The following is a 23283-nucleotide window of genomic DNA, read 5'->3' on the forward strand; positions in this document are numbered from 1 at the left end:
CCAGCAAGGTCTGATGGGCTTCGTTTTTTCAGGGAAGCAGGGGCCAGTCTGGAGCAACCAGACCAGTGGTGTAAATTCAAAGGTTCATCGTCACAGAGGCCACTAGCCAACGGGCAAGTGACGGGACAGACGCGTCGAGCAGGAAAATGCAGAAGGGCCCCACGCAGAACTCGTGGATTGTGGAGGGCTGATCTTCGGTGCAGTTGGTGTTCGGGGCTGGGGCTTCTCAATCCCTAATGCACAACTTCGCGTGTGCATCAGAAGTTGCACGGAAAGCAATTCGCTGGCTTTCCAAGATGGCTGGTCCCACGGCTCTCGTCTCCTCCACGGGTCTCAGCTATGCTGTGACTGTGGATCGGGCTCTTGGACGTCTGGAAGTCCGGGTCTTGTCAGGCTCTGTGCTCGGGCTCCGGCGGGAGCGTCGACAAAGCAAACCGTTGATCGCTTGATGGTGCCTGCTTGCACAGGGTGGTCACGCCTTGACCACAAGGGAGATTCTTCAGTCTTCTATCTTCAGGTAGAACGTCGAAGGTCCAGAGTTTCGTTTCAAGTTTCAGTCAGGAAAAATCTAAAGTCTTGGGACTAAGCGCCTACCTATATACCAAATTTAGGGGCTGGATTACCTGCTAGGTCCCTCCTACGGGTGGGACCAGGAAAGGGGGTGGATACACTCCTTTCCCTTTGTCCAGTTTCGCGCCAGAGCTGGGGCTAGAGTGCCCCAGCACCGGTTTGAACCGGACTATGCATGGGACACCTTGTGTGCCCCAGGCAGTGTCTCATTTCATTCAGCCCTCCCTGCCCCAATACACTATGGCCTTTCTGGGGTGGTGCTAGCACCTCCCAAGACAGGAAACCTATTGTCCAAGCCTCACTCGCTGGAAGGACTCCCAGCAGCAGGAGGTCAGACTTGTGTCTGTGGCAGCAGCATCCGTTTTGTGATGCTGAGGCTCTGGTTAACTTTAACCGGGATTAGTAGGAACAACATGTCTTCTCCCACTAGAAGGGTGGAATGCTACCCCCGTCGCCAGAACTGGCGAGGGGGTAGTATTCCAAAGCGTATGACACCTTACACAACATGTTTTGATAAAGCCAAACCAAAGTTAGCATTTAACCGCAAGGATTATAATGCACTTAAGAGTATATGGTATGGCTATATCATAGAACAGCTATAAGGACATGGTTCCGAAAGCTGCAGACGGGCACAGCTCATGCTAGAGCCTCATCTCACATAAAACCAACCACTCTGCCTTCAGGATTGTTAAGGCCTGCCATAGGACTGACTTATAGGTGCATATGTGTCTATATATAATGGTAGGTATAGGAATACTATACCTAAGCAAGGGGTGATTACACGACCTTGCCCCAGCTGAGTGATCAGCCAGTTGTGTCAGTTTGGATGGCCAGCCAGGGGTGGCATAATACATGCTGCAGCCCCTGGTAGGCCTTGGATGCACCTATGCCCTGGGTACCTATGGTACATTATACAGAGGAACACAAAAAATCGTTTGGTTGGCGCACAGGCTTCAGTGTTTCAATGGATGTGTTGGTATTGTGACTTGCTCCCAAGGTATCACTCTCTACCTCTTAGAGTGTTGTGAACATAAATGATTGAAGCATCCTCTGAGGACAACCCCAAACCACCTATTATCTACATGCTTCCCAAGATGCATAAGCACCCTACCAATCCACCCTTTCGACCCATTGTCTCGACTAAAGGGAGTATACACGAGCCAATCGGAAAATTTTTGGACGCACATTTACAAAGATTTGTAACTAAGATGAACACGTACATTAAAGATACGACAGATTTCATCAACAAAATATCAACCATCCATTTACAAGAAGATCAAGAGATTTGAATGTGTACCATTGACGTTAAGTCCCTCTACACTTCGACTCCGCACAACCTAGGCTTAGAAGCAATAGAGGAGATTCTTATGTCTTCAGACCTTGAACAGAATTTTCAAATATTCCTTATAGAATTACTTACATTTACTCTTTACCAGAGCTATTTCACATGGGAGAACGAGCACGATTTACAACTTACGGGAACATCTATGGGCAATTGTGCCGCCCCAGTATACGCTAACAGCTTCATGAACATTTTTGAAAATAAATACATTCTTAATCAAGAATCCTGGAAGAAAAACGCACTAGTATTTTTGAGATTAATTGACAACATCTTTGTTCTTTGGCAAGGCACATTTCAAGATCTACAAACATCACTCAATCAACTCAATTCAATTAATGACCGGATTCAATTCACCTACACCAGTGACAACACGTCTATTGCATATTTGGATGTTTTACTAATGCGTAAAGGCAATAGAATAGAAACTACCTTATACAAAAAACCGACAGATCGGAACAATCTACTTCATTACAGGAGTTTCCACCAAACACCACTCAAGAACAACCTTCCAACATCTCAATTATACAGAGTAAAAAGAATTGTATCAGAAGAAGAAGAATTACAAATCCAACTAAAAAAACATGACATCAAGGTTTGAAGAAAGAGGATATCCCAAACCAGTTTTGGATAAAGCCTTACAAAAATGCATATCAAAAACTAGAACTGATCTCCTGAAACCTACAGAGAAGAGCAAATCATTAAAAACTGTGATCATATCGAAATTTTCTACTCTTAGCCACCAATATAAGAAAATCATCAAAAATCATTGGCCACTCCTCACGAATGAACCAGATTTTCAGACTATTCTAGCTCAACAACCCACATTCGGTTACACACGAAGTAAAAACATTCAGGACATATTGAAGAACACTCGAGACACAAGGACAGAAAATTACAAAGGAACAATACCTTGCTATAATTGTAGTTGTTGCAACAACATAATCAAGGGTAACACCATGACTCATCCCATGAGAGGAACTACTATAAAATTAAAAACCATAGCCACATGTGATTCCCAAAATGTGATATACTACCTTAAATGTCCTTGTGGACTGATATATGTGGGCAAAACCATCAGGAAAATCAAGATTCGTGTATCTGAGCACAAGAGTAATATCAGAACGAACAATATTAGATCTACAGTTGCGACACATTTCAATGAAAGACACCACAATATCAGTCAATTGAAATTCGCCATACTTGAAACCATCATGAAAATTCCTGGCAGAGCCATAAACAGGACCTTACTACAGAGAGAAAATTATTGGATGTATTTTCTCAATTCCATGAAACCGAACGGACTCAATGACAGATTGGAATTCACGTGCTATCTTTAACAAATTGTCATCATTAACACTGTACTGATATAATACTCCTAATGTACCTGATGAATGTTTATTCATTATATATCATTGCGTTTAATTCCTTTATTATCATTTGATGTTGTAGCTTATAGCCTAGTTTATCGTTTAGATAAATTTCAGAATGCGTATAATCACAGAACACATCCTATCCCGGACATTTAGACTTCATCTAACTGAGCATGTTCACTTATTGGCCATCACCGTTCTTTTCACCACTCCAAGATGGCGCCCAAACTAACCCCCGGGTAACCAATAGTCCTATTTTGACCTCCAAACAATTTAAACGGAGGGAAAGCTGGCTCGTCTTAGATTCCGGCTTGACCGCGGAGGAGAGTCTATTACTACATAGTTCATCTACATGTAAACAGGTAAGACGCAAACTGCTCTTACATTTGAGTTAACCATAGAGCCTCTGGGTTAGAAGGTGTCTTTTCTATAATAATTTGCATGCTCTTTTTTCAGCATGATCACAGGTTAACTAGGCGCGTTTCACTTTCTAACACCAATAGTCACTTTCATATTGCACATTTATCTACCACCCTGAGAACCTATCCCGATCTTTATACTTTAAACACCCAACTACACAACACGAGCATCATATATTTAATCATCGTTCGAGTTATTTTTAGCAACACCGAATATAAAAATACAACAGTGTACTAACCTCACCATTTTCACTGATAATATTTCTCAGTCAAATTATTAAGTCATGTTTCTACTTTGTATACCTACGTGTATGCAGAAGGTTATCCTCACAATGAGTTCTTTGATTTTTCTGTTTGGATTTCCCCTGATGAAGTGCACCTAGTGCACGAAATGCATTGGGAACGCTTTTGCGAATACCTCACACTTTGCGAAAATCTTTTGAAAAAGAAAGTTGAAAAATGTAAAGTTCAACTATAACATAGAAATCTTACAAGAAGCTAATGAATACAATTACCTTCGAAATAAACGTATATCAGAAGCAAGCTTCTTATTGGATTATTTTTATTTAAGATTCAAACACTACATAGCGGACAGAGAGCTGTGCCTAGGGGGTCATCCCCTATTCAGAGGATGCTTCAATCACATTATACAGGGGCTCATAAGGTGACCCAATCCAATTGGTGATGTACCTAAGGAACATGGAGTCCATTTTACAGTGAGAGCAGATAGCCTGGGGCATTGATTAGCAGGATCCCAGGCCAACTAAGTTGAAAACCAGCTAAACACAAGGCAAAAAATCTTGGGTGACCATAGTCAGGTATCCACCTTCCTACACAACCCTCCCCCCTCCCCCCCCCAAAAACGAATGGAGATAAGGCTATCCTTGACCAGGTAAGCCTATATTGGCCATATAAGGAAGTACCTGCACTAGCATGGTTACCCCCTGTCTCATGGTCCACTAAGCAATCCCTCACCCTAGGGGTATCAGAGGGTCTCCACTATAGGGAATCTCTACCTGTGGTGTGTTTTAGCAAAGTAAAAGGCTGGTGTTGAGATGGAGTACTGAAGTGAGGCTCCACTAATGTAGGGTTCAGATTCCTCCAATCACTATCCACCATGTGTGCCTTTCTTTCCATGACTGAGTTGCACTGTGCTCTCAGGTGAACCTCTGGCTACCTATAGCTGGAGGCTGGGTCCCTTTTGTTGGCTTACTGGAGGGACAGGTCAGGTTTGGGGCCTTTGGGTCCCAGGTTTGGCTGTGCCCAACAGAGTCCATCTGGGGGAGGTTCCTAACTAAGAGTAAGGGAGATCCCTCAGGGGTTTTTGTAATTGTCACCTTGCTAGGGCTGCTAGCTTTGGTGCCCATAATCTTCTGATGGGGGTGTTCTTGTGTACAGGGGGCCCTTTGGGGTCCACTGGCCTCCCTGACCTCTCCAGCCCTGGGCTGACTGAGGCAGGGTAGAGAGGGGCAGGTTACCTGCTCCAGACTGGGTCCCACCTTGGAAGGGTCCACTGACATCAGGGGCTCTGCCAGGCTAGGCCTGACTACCTCTGGGGCAGTTCCTTCACAAGGGGTATGGTCAGTTCCCTGAAAAGGCTGACTCTCACCTAATGTCTGGTGGGAGGGAGACTTTTCTTCCTCCCCAATACTCTCTGTCTGAGTGGAGTGATCCATAGTTTCAGGCTTCACAACACTAAAATCTGTTTGAGTTTGGGCTGTGACCATCACAGCCCTACCAACCTCTTCAGGAAGGAACTCTGTTTGTGTGTGGGCTGTGACCATCACAGCCCTGCCAACCTTTTCAGGGAAGTCTGCTTGAGCCTGGGCTGTGACCATCACAGCCATTCCAACCTCTTTAGGAAGGAATTCTGCGTGAGCTGGGGCTGTAGCCATCACAGCCCCACTAACCTTTTCTGGAAGGCCTACCATTTTGGAATGGGTTTCTTGTTCTACCCCATCCCAGGCTGAGATCTCTAGATCATTTCCCAGTAGACAATCTACAGGCAAGTTTTTAGACACTGCCACTCTCTTTGGGCCAGTGACACCTCCCCAGCTGAGATTTACTACTGCCATGGGATGATCTTTCTGCACTCCATCAATGTTCGTCACCTGATAGTTGAACCCAGGTAAAAGTTGTCCTGAGGGGACTAGACTGTCAGTCACCATAGTGATGCTAGCCCCTGTGTCTCTGTAGGCTTCAACGTTCTGGCCATTGATGATGGGCTCCTGTCTGTACTTGCCCAAAGTGTTGGCACAAGCAGAAAAAATGGCAAACCCCATACCATCTTCACAGACTAGAGTTTCTTGGTTAGAGGACCTGGTTATGCCAGAGTCCACTTGAGTTCTCAAAGTAAATCCAGCCAAATTCTTGGGGGCACTCCCACCACCTGGGGGATTACTACTAATAGTAACAGGAGGTCTGGGAGTAGTACTTGGGGGAATGTTTTCCTTATTGTTGGCCCTTGGGCAACTGCTGTCAGTCTTCCAGTGACCAGGCTGTTTACAGACATGGCAATAAGGTTTCTTAGGGTTAGAGGAAGTGTTTTGGGACCCACCCCCACCATTGGAGTTTTGGGGCCCTGTAGAGGACTTGTCTTTTGATTTATCCCTACCTTTCTCTTGAGGCTTGGTAGAATCTTTCTTCTGGTCACTACCCTGATTTTTAGGCCTAATCCTGGTTCTGACCCATTTGTCTGCCCTCTTACCGAATTCTTGTGGAGAGGTCAGATCTGAGTCCACCAGGTGCTGGTGTAGAAGCTGGTTTTGACAATTACTAAGGATCTGCTCCCTCATAATCAAATTATACAATCCTATAAAGTCCTGTACTTTGCTGCCCAATAAGCAGCCCGCCACAGCCTTAGTAGCACAATCTACAAAATCAGTCCAGTCCTGAGTCTGTGTCTTCTGGGTATACCTGAACAACAACCTATATTGCTCCGCGATTAAGCCAAACCCATCAATCAGAGCACTCTTCAGGGCTGAGTAGTTTTTAGCATCCTCATCACTATCTGTGAGGAGCTTATCTCTACCTTTTTCTGAAAAGGAGAGCCACAAGATTGCTGCCCACTGACTTTGGGGTACCTGCTGTACTTTGCAAGCCCTCTCCAAAGCAGTTATCCATTTGTGGATGTCATCCCCATCTTTGTAGGGGGGCACAATCTTACTTCGGTTTCTATGATCATAGGACCTATCTTTATCCTTGGGGATATTGCTGCCACCAGTGGACTCTAGTCCACTTAACTTTTGTTCCTTTGCCAGAGCAAGTTTTGCTTGGGCTAGGGCAAGTTCTTTCCTCTCTATTCTGATTTGGACTTCCCTCATCCTAGCCTGGTGTTCTCTCCTCTGAGGGAAGTCATTCCCCTCTGAGAACCCCTTGAGGCATTGGAGTGGAGAGTGCAGAGTCTTTCGTTAGATAGCGGTGATTGCTGTACACGGTCATACAATTTTCATCTAACCAACAAGTGGCTGCAGTTGTGCCTTCAGGGTTCATATCGCCATTCCCTTTCAGAGCCAGAATATTTTGTCTGAAGCAGAGTAATTCATGGCAGTGCACCTCTTCATATCTGGATTCTTGGACTATTGTAGGCTTAATAAAGTGTTCCTGAATGTCTGATTAGCATACGTCACAGTCTTCAGAACGTGGCTGATCATGTGCCTAGAGAAAATTAACTGCTCCTTGACCCTCTTTTATTCATTGGCTCCCTGTGCATCACAGCCTTGCTCGCAGAACATACACCCACCCTTGAGTAAGCAAGCTCCAATCCACTGATCGAATCTTAGTTTAGATGTGCAACATATTAATGAATATTTTCGATACAAGGTTCTACTTTATGAAGCATAGTAGCATCCGACATACCCTTATATTGAGCCACTGTAATTAACACTAGTGAGATCTGCAATTGGGTAAATGCTAGCTACTCCAGTGACATCTTGAAATACATTTTGTTCAGGTACTTTGAGGCTTTTACTTTTTAGTTCTCTTTGCAATACTAAATCAAAATCGAAATCAACCAATGGCTATAATGATAGGTGCTGTTTTAGATCGTCAGATTTTCAGCTTTACCACTATCATGAAGAAAGGGATTAGTGCTAGGATTTGTGCCGAGCCTTGTGGACTTTTATAGAAACTGTGTCTGAACATCTTAGCTAAAACTTGCAGTTGTTTTTTCAAACATATAGTGGAAACCAGCAAAGACCCCTATTGGTAGCTATTGAATAAAAACATTGCATTAGAATGTAGGAAATGGAAGAAGCTGTAGTAGTCAGGCAGTGAAATGTAAGGCATTGCAGAAACATTTTGTGTCTCACTGATATTCCTTAACCATGTTGTGTTTCTCTGGGTGAATAGGTGTTTCTGTGTGGAATGCGTTGACTTGCTGGTAGGGCCAGGAGCTGCCCAGGCTGCTATAAAGGAGGATCCTTGGAACTGCTATATGTGTGGACATAAGGGCATCTATGGGCTTCTGAGGCGGCGGGACGACTGGCCCCCACGCTTGCAGATATTCTTCGCCAATAACCATGATCAAGAATTTGTGAGTATTATATATAGAAATCTTCTTAAATTGGTTGATGCTGGAAGGAAGTAGTTGTCCAATGGGCTCTAGACTGAAAATATTTATTTTTTTGTTTTGCATAAACCTTTCTGGGTTTTTTTTCCCTCCATTTTATTTTGGTATTTTAGTTTTCTGTTTATATTGATTTCTGTTAGGTATACTGACAGTAATATTAGGTACTAAAGTCACGCTGAGGTATCCTGACACTATTGAGTGGCTGAGACTGTCTGACACTACGTGCAGCAATGAAAAATTTCCTAGCTATCGTAACGGAAAGTTTCAATTCTATTAAGAATTCGGAGGTGAGGATTATGCTATTCTTTCTTCACTTTCTTGAACAGCAGCCATTTAAAGTAAACACAAAAATCTATTGTATTCACGAGACCTTGGGAATGTCACAAGAAAAATAAAACACAGCAATAGAGTCCAACAGGTACACTGTCTGGCCACCCTCAACCAATCAGGAGACTCCAGACGGTCCATAGTTCCTTGTCACTGGCCATTACTCCTCTTTCGTCGTGCGAGATCAGCCTCAATCGACACTTCATGCATCCTGTTTGCTTGCGTCCATTCCTGTTCTCAAATTACATAGTTTTAGGAGACAACCATTGCTAAAGATTAGCCATGAAAGGGAAAATGGCACAGAAATGTATCCATGAGAAAACAACTAATTTACAATCATATATAAAGCAGGAAAAAGCTTAAAACATTACTTACTCCACAACGAGGGTGGGAAGGATCCAGGTATCATTGAGCCTTGGGTGGGATAATCCTCGCCTTCGAGTCCTTAATAGAATTGCAACTTTATGGTACGATAGCGAGGACATTTTTCAATCTATGTCAGGACCGGAGGCATTTAAAACTTACAACCAAATGGACCATCTGCAAAACTGGTTTGAAGTAAAACTGTTTGAATGTAGAGTCCGAAGACCAGTCTGCAGCATTAAGTATATTTTCCAGACGAGCCCCTAGGGCAAATGCTTTAGAAGCCATCGGTCCTCTGGTAGAATGAGCGCCAAACGACCGTAGGTCGATGCCCGCTTCCTGCATCACCCACCGGGTAATCCTGGGAGAAGAAATAGCTCTGGTTGGCTTCCGCAGAGTGATGAGCTGCCATTCACCCGGAGGACGGAATTCCTCTGATATCTCTTCATAGGCCTTGAGGCAAGATACCACACACAACTTAGAGGAATCTGGGAAGGCCAGATACAAGATAGATTTTGTTCCACATTTGGTTCGTCTAAGGATCGTGAAAGTAACCCCGGAAGGGGAAAAAATCTTACCGGAGGGATCAAGGGCTCTGACATCCGATACCCACCTAAAAGAGATCAGGCAAAGGAGCATGGCTAATTTTGATGAAAGGTCCTTTCTGGGAAGGAATCTATTCAGTTACCAAGAAAGGAAAAGGTTGAGAACCTGGTACACATCCCAGAGAGCCGAGTATCTGGGCTCCGGGGGTAGAGAAAGTCTTATCCCCTTAGGAGGCAGCAAACAAAATGGTGTTCTCCCACCAGGACCCATCCACAGCTACTTGTCTTGCTGAGATGGCAAACTTGAATGTGTTGATGGACCTGTAGGCCAATCCCTTCTCTGCCAGGGAGGCCCAAAAATTCAGGATGTGCATCACATCTGCTGCCACGGGACTGAGGTCCTGTCACATACACCAACTGGACCATCTTCTCCTAGTGGATATGTATCTCTTGACTGTGCTGTCCACCCAGGCCTTGGACATGAATTTCTCAGCTGCACCCAAAAGGCCTGGGACCGACCCTGGTCCCCTGTAATCCGCCACGCCATGAGGGCTAGGGACCCTTACAAGATGAGCGCGTGAGGCTGTTGAGCCAAATTGAGGAGGAGTGCTGGGAACTGGGGGAGAGGGTTTGGAGAATCCCAAGAAAGTTCCAGAAGAACCGGAAACGAGATTTGCAATCTCCAAATTGGGGTAATCATCACCACGTTTGCCGCCTGTCGTAGAAATTGGGCCGAGGCTCTGGTTATCATGGCGAACGGGGGAAAGGCATAATGCTGTTCCTCCTGCCAGTCCTGGAGGAACGCGTTCGTACTCTCCGCCAGAGGGTCCGGTCTCCAGCTAAAAACCCTGTGCAGTTGATGGTCCAGGCGGGAGGCACAGAAGTCCACTGAAAAGGGGGCCCTATTTGCGTTGGAGGTCTGCAAACATTCCCGCATGCAGCTTCCATAAGCTCACGTCGCAAAAGTGACGTGACTGGAAGCCTGCTCCTTGGTTATCCTGACCAGGCGGGTATTCTGCCGTGACTGAGATCTAGCTGTCCAGGCAATATTGCCAGAAGTTGGCACGAGGTCTGAGAGGGCCTTCGAACGTATGCCCCTCAGGTGGTTTATGTATCGGACTGCCAACACGTTGTCCATCATGAGGAGTACACAGGACTGGATAGAGTGATTTGGTTCAGCATTTGATCGCAAAGGAGTCAGCTGGAAGCTCCAAGCAATTTATATGTAACCGTTGTTCTGACAGAGCCCACACACCTCCCGTGGTGAACTCGCCACACCTCGTGCCCCAGCCTAACCTGCTGGCGTCGGAATCTATGACAATATCTAGCGCGTAACCGAATATTGCTCTCCCGTTCCAAGCCTCCATGTTGTCGAGCCACCAATTGAGTTAGTCTCTGGCCTCCAATGTTAGGGTCACCTGCTGCGAGTAAGAGAGGCTTCTGCGAAGGTGAGCGACTTTCAGGCGTTGTAGGGCGCAGTAGTGCAAAGGCCCTGAAAAAATGGAATGGATCGAGGAGGACAGGCGTCCCACGATGTAAGCCACCTGCCTGAGGGAGATGCGCAGCTTCGTGAGCGCACTCCAGATCTCGTGGCTGGAAGGGATGCTAATGGAAGACTCAACGGTGTCAATCGAGAAACTCAGAACAATCACCTTCTGGGAGGGGTCCAGGGTGGCTTTGGATTTATTGATCACAAAGCCCAACTCTGCAAGAGTTTGACTGCTGTTTGAAGTTGTCGTGTGAATGACCAGGGGCACTGGGCCATCAACAGGATGGTGTCAAGATAGACGATGAACCTCATGCCCAGCACCTGCAGGCATTCCACTACCGGCCTGAGGACCTTTGTGAAGCACCACAGGCCGACGATAGTCTGAAGGGAAGAGTGGTGAACTCGTAGGTTCTGCCTGCCGCCCCCCCACCCCCCCGCCCCCCTTCAGAAGAACTGTAGGAATCTCCGGGGGGGATCGAGAGGTAGGTGTCCTTGGGATCAGGACGCACCATCCAATCTCGTGGTCTCAATTTGTCCCAGAGAAGGTGAATTCCCTCCATTTTGAAGTGGCGATAGACCAGCCACTCTTAGAATTCGCGGCGGTTGATGACCGGACGTTGACCCCCGTCCGTCTTGTCCACCAATTAGAGGTTGGTGATAAACCCTCTGGGGTGGGGGAAGAGTTTGAGCAATCGTTTCCTTGGCTAGGAGAGACTTTATCTCCTGGTCTACTAGGGTGGAGTCCTCCGCGGAGAGGCTGATGGGTCGTGGGGGTACGGGCTGGGAAGGATTCCCATAAAAATCTATCTGGAATCCCTGAATCGTTTGTGAGTGGGCCCAGAGTGTCCAGCAGCTTGTCCTGGCAAGCCAACCAGGACCTATCTATCCCATATTTGGGGTTCTTAACAGACTTCTGCAGGAAAGTGGCCATATTTGAGTCTGTATCGGGTGTTAAGGCCACTTTACCCTCCAAGGATAGGCATGGGCATTCCGTCCTGAGACAATTTCAGGCGTCATTCTGCAGAGGTTTCTGGAAGCGGCTCACCACGTATTAGGCGACTTTATCTGAGGGAGCTCAATCCAAACACCTCATCCGGATTCAACATGTCTGCACACAGACCCTGGTCATCATGAGCAGCAGGGGGGTGGTGAGACGAGGGGAGCCAAGGACGGTAGGGGCCTGCATCGTCGTCCGGGTCCTTGTGATCTCCATCGGTGGGGTTAGAGCGGGCTACTGGAGAGGCAGTACTGGCTAAAAATGCCTGTTTAAGCCTAGCGAAAGCATCCAGGTCCACCCCCGCATCTCGTGTATGTTTCTCTTGCGGAGGCTGGGAGTGAGAGGGGGGATTCATTTAGCAGCACTGGGATGCGGGGCCCGGGATGGACCCTGCCAACTATTCACAAGCCTCTGCAATCAAGGGGCCATAGCCTCTGGAACTGCCCTATGTATTGCTGCGTCTACAGCATCCAAAAAGTCATCATCCTACGGAAGTGCACTAAGGGGGCCAACTCCTCCCATTGATCCTCAATGTAGGGTTCCATGGTGGGAGAAATGCCCTGCCGCCCTCAAATGTAGGTACTGCGGCCCAAAACTGTAAAAGACGGGCAAAATGTCCAATGGCGGGATGTCAGATTGGGGGGGGGGGTTGGGTGTCAGCCTATCCTCAGTGCAGGCAATACTCGCTTTCAAGGGGGGCCACAGCCAGGGACCCTGTAGCCCTGGTGCACAAGGTAAAGGGCAAACCCGTCTGGAAGACGTCCCAGCAGGAAGAAGCCTGCGAAGTACAGACTCCTCCGTGGGGATCGTTAGACCTAAATTAATATACAGACCTTGAGCAGGGCGTAGGAGCGAACCCCTGCCGCTACCTCCGTACCAACCCGCATACGCCGGTGTGCAACTCTCTAGACGGACCAGGCTCTCCTCTCGGTGCCGCAGCTCCAATTCCTAGGAATGCGTGGAATGCGGAGCACGCAGTGGGTGAGAGGTGCCAATCGCGGGCTTTGTCGGGCGGTGGGAGGACGGCACTGCCGAGCCTGCACCACACAGACGTGCCCGCGAAGGAGCGGATAATGCTCCCACTGCCTGAATCGGGTCAACCCGAGTAGCGGCAAGTCCTGAAAAAGAATCTAATTAGACTATGCAACTACAGAAAAAAGATATGATACAAAGGCATCAGAAGCACAAATGCAAGACTCGCACCAGGCAATAATGCTTAATTTAACATGCACTCAAATCAAGCAATGACAGCAATAACAGTAAATAAAACAAATGCCTGCGAGAAGCGCAATGTGAGAAAAAATGAAAAGCACACTTATCTCTGGCTGAGAGCAACGAAAAAAGAGGAGGAATGGCCAGTGACAAGGGACTATGGACCGGTTGGAGTCTCCTGATTGGTTGAGAGTAGACATGTCTCATGGGAGTGATAGTTTCTTGTGTTTACTTTAAATGGCTGCTATTCAATAAAGTGAAAAAAGAATAGTATAATCCTTGCCTCCGGTCCTTGACTTGCTGAAAGCATACTTTCACATCCCAATTCTGCATTTGCTCAAGAAATACCTGCTTTTTGTGGTGGGTTCGCCCCAATACGAGTTTGCAGTACTCCCTTCTGGCTTGACTTTGGCTCTTCGAGTCTTCAACAAGTAGATGGCAGAGATCTAAAGAAGAGAATCAACTCCACCGTCTGGACACAAAAAGAACGTTGTTCTACCATGACCGAACATTAGTGCTGTTGGACGACCAGCTCTTTGCGGGGTACGTTGGTGTGAGGAAAGGTTGGACAGTGAAGAAGCGAACCATCTCTAGATGGGTTGTGCTCTGCTTCAAAATCTGTTATGTGGTGGCAAAAAAGCAACCTCCTGAAGGTGTGCGAGCTCATTCCACCAGAGCTAAACCTTGAAACCACTTTGTTAGCAAAGGAAGTTGCAGTCCTGGACATCTGCCAGGCAGCAACGCGGGTTCTCCAGTATTGGGGTGTCTTTCATAGGTTCACATGCTTGAATCATTCCCCGTCGTCGGAGTGGGAGTCCCACGGTCCATAAAAAAGCAATAATATGCAATAATATCCTTAGAAAAACTTGGTGACAACCAACCAGGAAGTAAAGTAGCCCCAGCTACCAGAGAAAAAACTTCCACACTCATGACTATCCTAGTCATTTTGTAAAATCCAAACTGCAGCCAATCAGGCGACAGCACCCACCAGAATGTTCTCCCCAGCGGCTCAGGCTCTCAGATTTTCTACCGCACGTCGGGTGAAGGGAGTCTCCCTGAGCTCTGCTCAGTTCTTCTCAAGTTTCTCAGGATTTCTTTCCTTAGGATGTCTTCCTCTAAGAAATCTTTATTCAGGTCTTGTGAGTCTTGTGGTAAGCTCCGGCTTTTCCCAGAAGATCCCCATAAGAAATGCATTTACTGCCTGTACCCGGACCATCAGGTGAAGGACTGCAAGATTTGTTGGACCTTACCTCAAAAGACCCTCAGGGACAGAGAGGGCCGCTTACTTCTGTGGCTACAGAAGCTCAAGGATCAAGATGATCCACTGTCTGATGTAGGCAGTATTGCCTCTGGATCTACTACAGCTTCTAAGAAGAGAGCTGCTGAGGAGGTATTATCTTCTCCTGGGGCCAAGGTTGTGAGGAGACAGCAACCTTCTAAGGGGTCAGAGAAGCCTACCACTTCTAAGGCTACTCCCCCTGGTAAGAGCAAACCTTTGCCATCCACGCCCAGAGAAAATCGACCAAGAATTTACCTCAGAAATCAACTTCTGAGAAGACACTGCCTCAGAAGAAGACCCTATCGTCGACTACACCGTCGACGGTCCCTTTGTTTACGAAGTTTCCCGTCGACGCAACATCTACATCTACGGCAACCTTTTCTTCACCTAAACCTGAAATGATCATGTTGACGGCATCTTCTCCGTCGACGATGGTCTATGTCTCAGTAAGACCTGTCTCGTCGACGAAGGAGTCTACACCTGCCATCGTCGACGCCCCGTCGATGTCAAAGTCTAAGAAAAGCTCAGTGGGTACGTCTGTAGGCAAACCAATTGGTTTGATCATGAAGCCCTCACCCACCAACCTAGTTGGTGGCATGCTTCATCATCGGGCCCACCACAGTGACACCGAATGTGTCCCGGGTGTGCTTCGACTCCAGATTACTGAGGAGCTGGTATATTTACGAGTGTGCTGTGTTTGTGGGTGTGGAAGTGATTTTAAAAGCTATGCAGTGGGGCCCAGTTCCCGAGGGTATATGGATAATTTTAATGTCTGAGCCCCTGCTAGCAGATAAAAAGGCAAACGGACGTTGTGGAGTGAATTATGGGCTCCTACGTCCTGTGTGGTGTACATGTTTCAGCCAGGCCTTTTATTTACATCTGGCTTTCCTCAGGACCAATGAGTATGTGTGGGTGAAAATAAACTATATTAAGTGGTGTTTGTTGTATAAAAAGTGTCGCACTCGCTAAGGTGCTATACGTGTTAGAGGGGGATTCCCTCTGCTTTAACTTGCTGTTTGCTGTTAAAGCTTCCTGGGTCACCTGGCAGGGAGAGAAGACCGGAATTGCCGATCTGCGTGGTCCTGCGACCTATCGTCCTGCTGCGGAGCACATGCTCGATGATTATTACCGGCGTTTCCCGCCATCTGAGTCAGCTGATTCGGTACCTCCTACACCTGTGGTTCAAGCTTCCACATCTAAATTCAAGTCGCCAACACCTCGTTTGCCAGAAGCTTCTCATCAACCTGAGGAACATCAATCATCAGAAGATGAGGAGCGAGAGGAAGGGGAAGTGGATGACACATCCTTGTTGTCGGAGTGGGATGACTATCAAATCCAGACACCTTCTCCTTCACCTCCGGTTCATGCTGATTCACCTCCAGTGGACATTGGGGGTTTTCACCTTCTTATGGAAAGAGCGACTCAACGTTTCCATATCTCTATGGAAATAACGAAGGAGGAATGTTTCCTCTATGACTTCAAGGACCAGCAGAGGAGGCAAGTAAAGACAATTCCAATTATTGATTTCATTTGGAAAGAGGGCCTTAAGGTGATGTCTACTCCTGCATCTATCCTGCTAGTATTACCACGTATAGATAAAAAATATAAGGCTCCGGAAAAGAGCCCAGCTTGTCTTATAGGTCACCCCAAGACAGATTCGGTGATCGTACAAACTGCACAAAAGAGGTCCAGGAATCCTTCATCGCCGATTACAGCCCCGCCTGATAGAGACGGCAGGCGTCTAGATTCTATTGGGAAAAAGGTATCTACGATGGCAGCGACAACGGTCCGGGCAGCCAACTCCTTGGCCATTCTGGGTCGTTACGACCGGCAGATGTGGTCGGACATCTCGCCATACATTAATATGCTTCCTGAACCTGCTAAATCTGAAGCTCTCAAAATACTGCAGGAAGAAGAGAGAACCTCAGCCGAGATTATAGACTGTGCAGTGGATGTGGCTTCTACGGGATTCAGGCAGCTAGCAGGGGCTGCTGACCTATGACGACAGGGCTGGCTTAAGGCAACTTCTTTTCGCCAGGAGGTGCAAACGAAGGTGTTGGATATGCCCTTCGATGGGGAGAATTTGTTTGGCCCGCATGTAGAAGACGCCTTGCAAACAATTAAGAAGGACACAGAAATAGCCAGATCCCTTGGAACCTTACAGTTTCGAAATCCGCCTTTCGGGGTGCGAGAGGACGTGGATCGTCCTCTAATAGGGGAAGTTATGGTCAACAGTCTTCCTACAGTTCTTATCAAGGGAATCAGCGCTACCAGTCCCAGCGTTACCAATCTTATGGACATCGCAACACCACTTATTCTCAGAATAAGAAAAAGCCTGCCTACCGCAGAAAAGATTCCAATAAGAGGCAATGAGTGTCACCATCTGCCACCACTACTGCCGCAGTCCCATTTAAAGATTAGAGGAAGAATCTCAAAGTTGTACTCAAGTTGGTCCTCCATAACATCGGACAAGTGGGTCCTAGACATTTTGGCCAGGGGCCATGCTCTCGAGTTCGTAAAATTTCCTCCAAATGTCCCTCTAAAAGGTCCACCCCCAGCTCATCTCAAAGAGTTGTTTTCCCAAATCAATCTGATGTTACAAAAAGGAGCGATCGCAAAGTCCCTTAAGGACAGAGAGGAACAGGATTCTATTCAAGGTTCTTTCTCATAAAGAAAGAATCTGGAGAATGGCGTCCGATCCTAGACCTTCGTTCCCTCAACAAGTATTTGAAAAAGCTATCGTTTCGGATGCTTTCGCTTCAAGAAATACTGCATCTTCTTTCGGCAGGAGAGTACATGGTCACCCTGGGCCTTCAAGATGTGTACTTCCACGTTCCCATTCTACCCCGTCACAGGAAGTTCCTGCCTTTCAGAGGGGCTGGCAGAGATTTTCAGTTCAAAGTCCTCCCCTTTGGGCTACGATCGGCACCAAGAATGTTCACAAAGGTCTTAGCTCCGGTAGCAGCGTACCTCCGGCTGGAGGGAATTCAAATATTTCCCTACTTGGAAGATTGCCTTATCAAGGCGAGTTCCTTCTCAAACTTAAACATCCATGTACAACGATGTCTGTCTCTCTTCCAGTCGTTGGGACTCTCTATCAATCTCAACAAGTCACGCCTTGTTCCGTCCCAAAAACAGACATTCTTGGGAGCAACCTTGGACACACAACTGGTCCGTGCTTTCATATCGGACGAAAGGCAAGAAAGAATACAAAACATGGCTCAAATGTTGCTGTCAAGAAGGTTAGTTTCAGTCCGACAGTTCAAGTCTTTTTTGGGAATGGTTTCTTCTTGCATCCCATTGATTCCAAATTGCCGCCTCAGAATGAGGCCTCTGCAGGAAGAACTCAACATTGAATGCTGCAAGTCTTGGGTTCATTCGAGGATCTCATTCACATCACTCCTCGGATGCGAGAAGATTTTCTCTGGTGGACCCAAGACAGAAATCTGCAGAAGGGATGTGCGTTCCTTCAAGACGCACCGAGTTACACGATTACCACAGATGCATCTCTCGAAGGTTGGGGAGCACATCTTCAGGGGCTGAAGGTCAGCGGGAGATGGAGTCCTCAACAAAAGGCCTGGCACATCAACATGCTAGAGCTAAGAGCCATCTTCTTAGCTCTCAAATCCTTTTGGCCAATCATTCAAGGGGCCACAGCATTGGTGCGCACAGACAACACCACAAGTATGCACTACTTGAACAAACAGAGGAACAAGGTCAGCTCTTCTATCTCAGGAAGCCCAAGAAATATGGACATGGGCGATACAACACAGGATCAATCTCTTGGCTGTTCATGTACCGGGAATTGCAAATGTGTTGGCGGACACCCTCAGCAGATCAACGGTGTCCACCTAAGAATGGGAGCTACATCAAGCAACAACGGATCGGATCTTCCAACAGTGGGGTCATCCCGATCTAGACCTCTTTGCGACCAAGAAGAACAGCAAATGCCTGTTCTTTGCAAGCTGGCATCCCCACAGAGACTCTCAGGGGAATGCTTTTTCGATCAACTGGTCTCAAATATACGCTTACGCGTTTCTTCCGATACCGTTGGTTCCCAGGGTTCTCCGGAAGATGAAGAGAGAACCGTGTCGCCTGATTCTCATCGCCCCCAGGTGGCCTCGCCAATACTGGTTCACCGAACTTCTTCTCCTCTCGGAGTGCGAACCAATACAGCTTCGACCAATACCGAATCTCCTCTCAATCCAGAATGGGCAGATTTGCCATCCGGATCCGGCCTCTCTGAAATTAGCAGCTTGGCACCTGAACACCTTGAATTCGCGCATCTGAATATCTCTGCGGATTGTAAGGAGGTGCTAGCTAACGCATGAGCTCCTGCAACGATATAAACATAAAGGCTTAAATGGAAAAGGTTCTGCGTTTGGTGTCAATCTGCTGAGATTCACCCTTTCCAGGCAACACCGGATCAGATATTGCCTTTCTTCTTGCACCTGGCAAGATCAGGTTTATCTCATGCAACTTTGAAAGTCTTTCTAGCAGCCATTTCAAGGTACAGACAAGATGGGACCATCTCTCTTTATTCTTCAAGAATACTACAACAGTTCTTTAAAGGGCTATTCAGAATGTTTCCTCCTGTACGTCGTCCACCTCCTTCATGGCATCTTAATGTAGTGTTAACGCAGCTCATGCGCCACCCATTTGAGCCAATTCCTAAGGTGGATTTGAAATTCCTTACATGGAAGGTATCTCTTCTGCTGGCATTGACTTCATCCCGAAGAGTCAGTGATGTTCAAGCCTTCACAGTCAATTCCCCGTTCTTGCAATTCACATCCAATTCTGTGATACTACGTACAAACCCAAGGTTTATGCCTAAGGTGCCTTCGGATTATCACCTGAACAAACCAGTTATCTTAAAGACGTTTTTTCCTGATTCGCAATCCCCTGCGGAGTGGGCATTACATACCCTTGACATCAGAATATGTTTAAAATTCTATTTGCAAAGGACCTCGGTCATCCGCAAATCTGATCAACTATTTGTTGCCTATGGAAAGATGCGATAAGGACAAGCAGTGTCTAAACAAACCATAGCTAGATGGATTTCAGCAGCTATTGATTTTTGCCATATACAAGCGGGAAGACCTTTACAGACCACACCAAGAGCTCATTCTACAAGAGCTGTTTCTTCCTCGACTGCTCTCTTCGCTGGAGTTCCCCTTCAGCAGATCTGCAGAGCAGCTACCTGGTCCAACAGACATACTTTCACCAAGCATTATTGCTTGGATGCGACCGGCGAGGCTGATTCTTCAGTGGGTCAAGTGGTTCTACGCAATCTTTTCAGGTGAGCCTCTGTTTCCCTCCTCCTCTGTACTGCTTTCCAGACGCTTATGCCATGCCTATTATTGAGTACATTCTCATGTGATTGCAAGTTGATTCATGCATATATGAATGTTGGCAATTTATTATGTAAATGTATATACTTGCTATGTACAAACTATGCTACAAATAGCGTCTTCCAAGCATTCTTTTGGTACTGCTATCTACTCTGATTCAGGCATGTGAATCTATGAAAGACACCCCAATACTGGAGAAGAACAATAGTTACTTACCTGTAATCTGTGGTTCTCCAGTATTGGTATCTTTCATAGATTCATATGCAACCCGCCCACCTCCCCTCAGAGGCTTTAGGCTTGGGAAGTTTTAGCTTCACTCCTGTGCGAGAAAATCTGAGAGCCTGAGCCTCTGAGGAGAACACTCTGGTGGATGCTGTCGCCTGATTGGCTGCAGTTCGGACTATACAAAATGACTAGGATAGTCATGAGTGTGGAAGTTTTTTCTCAGGTAGCTGGGGCTACTTTACTTCCTGGTTGGTTATCACCACGTTTTTCTAAGGATATTATTGGATATTATTGCATTTTTATGTACAGTGGGATTCCCACTCCGACGGCAGGGAATGATTCAGGCATGTGAATCTATGAAAGACACCAATACTGGAGAACCACAGATTAAAGGTAAGTAACTATTGTTCTTTCACTGCACATGTTCATCAAACATTACTGTCTGGACAGTGCGGTCCATAGAGATGGAAACTTCACCCGTTCAGTCCTGCAGGACTTCCTTGCGTGAAATTGGTCTGCAATCTCCAGGGATTGTATTGCTTGGGTATCTATTCAAAGGTAAATAATCTGCAGCTAGAAGTCTCCATCAGATGAACAAGTTATTTACCTTTGGTAACGCCTTATCTGGTAGAAAATATATCGAGACGCAGATTCCTTATCAACCAACCCATCCTCCCCATTCTGCGACTATATTTCTAAGGACAGGGCTGACCCCTTTCAGGGCCCTAATTTTACACATCAGTGGACAGTGTACTTCATGGCTCCGCTCTTTTGGCGTGGAAAGTCATGAAAAGAAACTGATTTCCACATGCCTAGGTGGCCCTATATAGGGATCACGAAGTCTCTTCCGGCACGAACGACACCAACAACGTATGTGGAGCCGATCAACGCCACCCCATGTGTACAGAGGTACTGCTCATGAAAAATCTTCTGGATCTAGTCTGTCGCCTGGGAAATTCAAAGGTAAGGAATCTACCAGATAAGGCGTTACCAAAGGTAAGTAACTTGTTCTTCACAAACCTTTGTTCTTGTTTAATGCAGATCTGCTATGCTAAAAGGGCTCCCATTTTATTTCCATGTGAATATTAGAGATGCTTACGCGGCAAAAGCAATAGTCTTGCCTTATTATTGACTAGGGTGTGTAATGTGCCCCTCAGGGAATTAATCTATCTTTATAAGCAATGAGGGAGTCTTTCTGTATGTCTGCTCAGTCGCTTTAATTTCTTCTTCTAGTTTTTCCTTATATTGGCATCTCCTCTTTTTGAGGTAAGAAGGTTTGTATGCGCCATACAAAAGGACCAGGTGGGACCAGTAGCATACTGTTACGGCAAAGCCACTTTATTGCTTAGTTTCTTGTCTTTGATTGTCCTTGTGGGGTTTATAAGGGAGCTCGTTCTCCTGGTTGTTTCGTCTTCGTTCAGCGCAGGACTCTGGAAAACAGGTCAATATCCCTCGAAGAGACCCAATGTAAGTGTTTCCGCCACACTACCCATCTTTTGAATTGGGGAAGGGAAGTGAGGGATCACTAAACTTAGTGCAATCCACCACCATGTGCTGTGCTACTGAGAGGGTAAGAGGGTTGTATGTGCGACGGTGCTAGGGTCTACTGGTGCCTTCCTCGTCCGCACCTCCCAAACAGCCTCCGGAGACGCACACTTACCTGAGTAAGCCATGCTCCTCTGGGATCGTGGCGGGGCGGCTCGCTGGTTCGTCTGCCTCCTGGCTTTCCCGCAGACACTTCTTCTTGGGCTTCTCCTCAGGAATGCTGGGCATGATTCTCTTCTGACACATAGTGCTTCTCTAGGACAACCCCTAGATTAGCAGAGCTCCTTCTTAGCACTTTTTCACATCACTTTCAAATACAATAAATATTTAAAAATATAGGATAGAATCTTTTGTGATGAACTGGAGGCAGGTTTTTTTTTCGTTCAAGCCGTAACGTTGCTTATGCAGTTGAAGTGTGCTTTGGAGTGATGGTTGGGTATGTAAAGGCGAGGATGAGCTGTGTGTTGTCAGTGTAGGAAACTATGTTGAAGCAGTGGGCTCTGACGATGTCCGCGAGGGCTGTTAAATAGATGTTGGAGAGTCTATGGTCTGAGCGACAATCCTTGAGGGACTCCTGATTTATTTTTTATTTGTTTTTATTGGCATTTCTATAATCATACATTTTAACATGAGTTTAGTTTAAAGGCACATATTGGACCTGTGGCACACTTATTCATGTAAGGATAGCAAACACAGAACACAGCAATTTCGTATTCTATATAGTGGTTACAGCAAAGATAATCGTGAATTACAATCACAGTAGGCATTACAAATTCGGGTTCATGGAAGGGCAAACATGCAGGCTGCGAAGGTGATTAAGCAGTAGTGGGCGATGTGATAGGGTCTGGTACATTCTTTTCAGATGCCCTCATCCATGTGAGGAAGGAACCCCATATGTCTTTAGGTCTAGACGCGACGGGCATTAGTTCCCAAATGGCAGTGAGTTGTTCTTGACAAAATGTGACATCAAGGATCCAATCTTTAAGTAGGGGGGAATTCGATCTGCCCCACCTCATAGCAATCTGCGTTTTGCAATTAGCAACAGCACAGCCAAGAGCCTGTGGACCCCTACCGGGGCATTGCTGACGAACCCCAATAGTCCCACAAGGGCCCGAGGCTCCAAACTCGTCATGAGTATTTCGCTTATTTTTAGGAAGATCTCTTTCGACGGACTCCTCTGATTAGTTTTTGGGTTCTGTGGTGTTGGGGGTTTGGGGGTCTTACTCAATGAGACCTTTCTGTGAGGAAAGAGGATAGCCACTTGAGGGCCGGTCCGCAGATACCCAAGTGTTAAAGCTTTCTAATCAGTGACTTGTGAGAGACCGTATCAAAAGCTGTGGAGAGGTCGAGGAGGATGAGTGCGGTCGTTTCACCTCAGTCGGGGATTCTTTTGATTTTATTGGTGCCCGCAATGAGGGCTGCCTCTGTGCTGTTATTGGTGGGAAAGCCTGATTGCGAGCTGTCTAGGAGTTGATGGAATTTTATGTGGTCTGAAAGTTGGTATTGATGGCTTTCTCCATGACTTTAGCTGGAAAAGGTAGGAGCAAAATGGGTCTGTAGCTGCTGAGGGTGTTTGGGTCCACTGTTGGTTTCTTCGGTGGCGCGTTGACTTCTGAATTTTTCCAGGAAGACGGGAAGGTGACAGTAGTAATGCTGATGATAGCTGTGAGCACGGGGAA

General features: G+C 46.6%; 1 protein-coding gene across 8 annotated transcripts in view; it reads left to right on the top strand.

Moving 5' to 3' along the window:
- DNMT3A (DNA methyltransferase 3 alpha) overlaps positions 1–23283 on the top strand; it is a 2120215-nt gene that overhangs the window by 1575549 nt on the left and 521383 nt on the right. For all 8 annotated transcript variants that reach the window (XM_078650037.1, XM_078650035.1, XM_078650036.1 and 5 more), the window contains one exon: positions 8052–8235. In XM_078650037.1, the coding sequence (XP_078506163.1) occupies positions 8052–8235 (184 nt within the window). The remainder of the gene's footprint in view (positions 1–8051; positions 8236–23283) is intronic.

Source organism: Lissotriton helveticus, chromosome 6 (genome assembly GCF_964261635.1).
Source record: "Lissotriton helveticus chromosome 6, aLisHel1.1, whole genome shotgun sequence".
NCBI classification, from domain to species: Eukaryota; Metazoa; Chordata; class Amphibia; order Caudata; family Salamandridae; genus Lissotriton; species Lissotriton helveticus.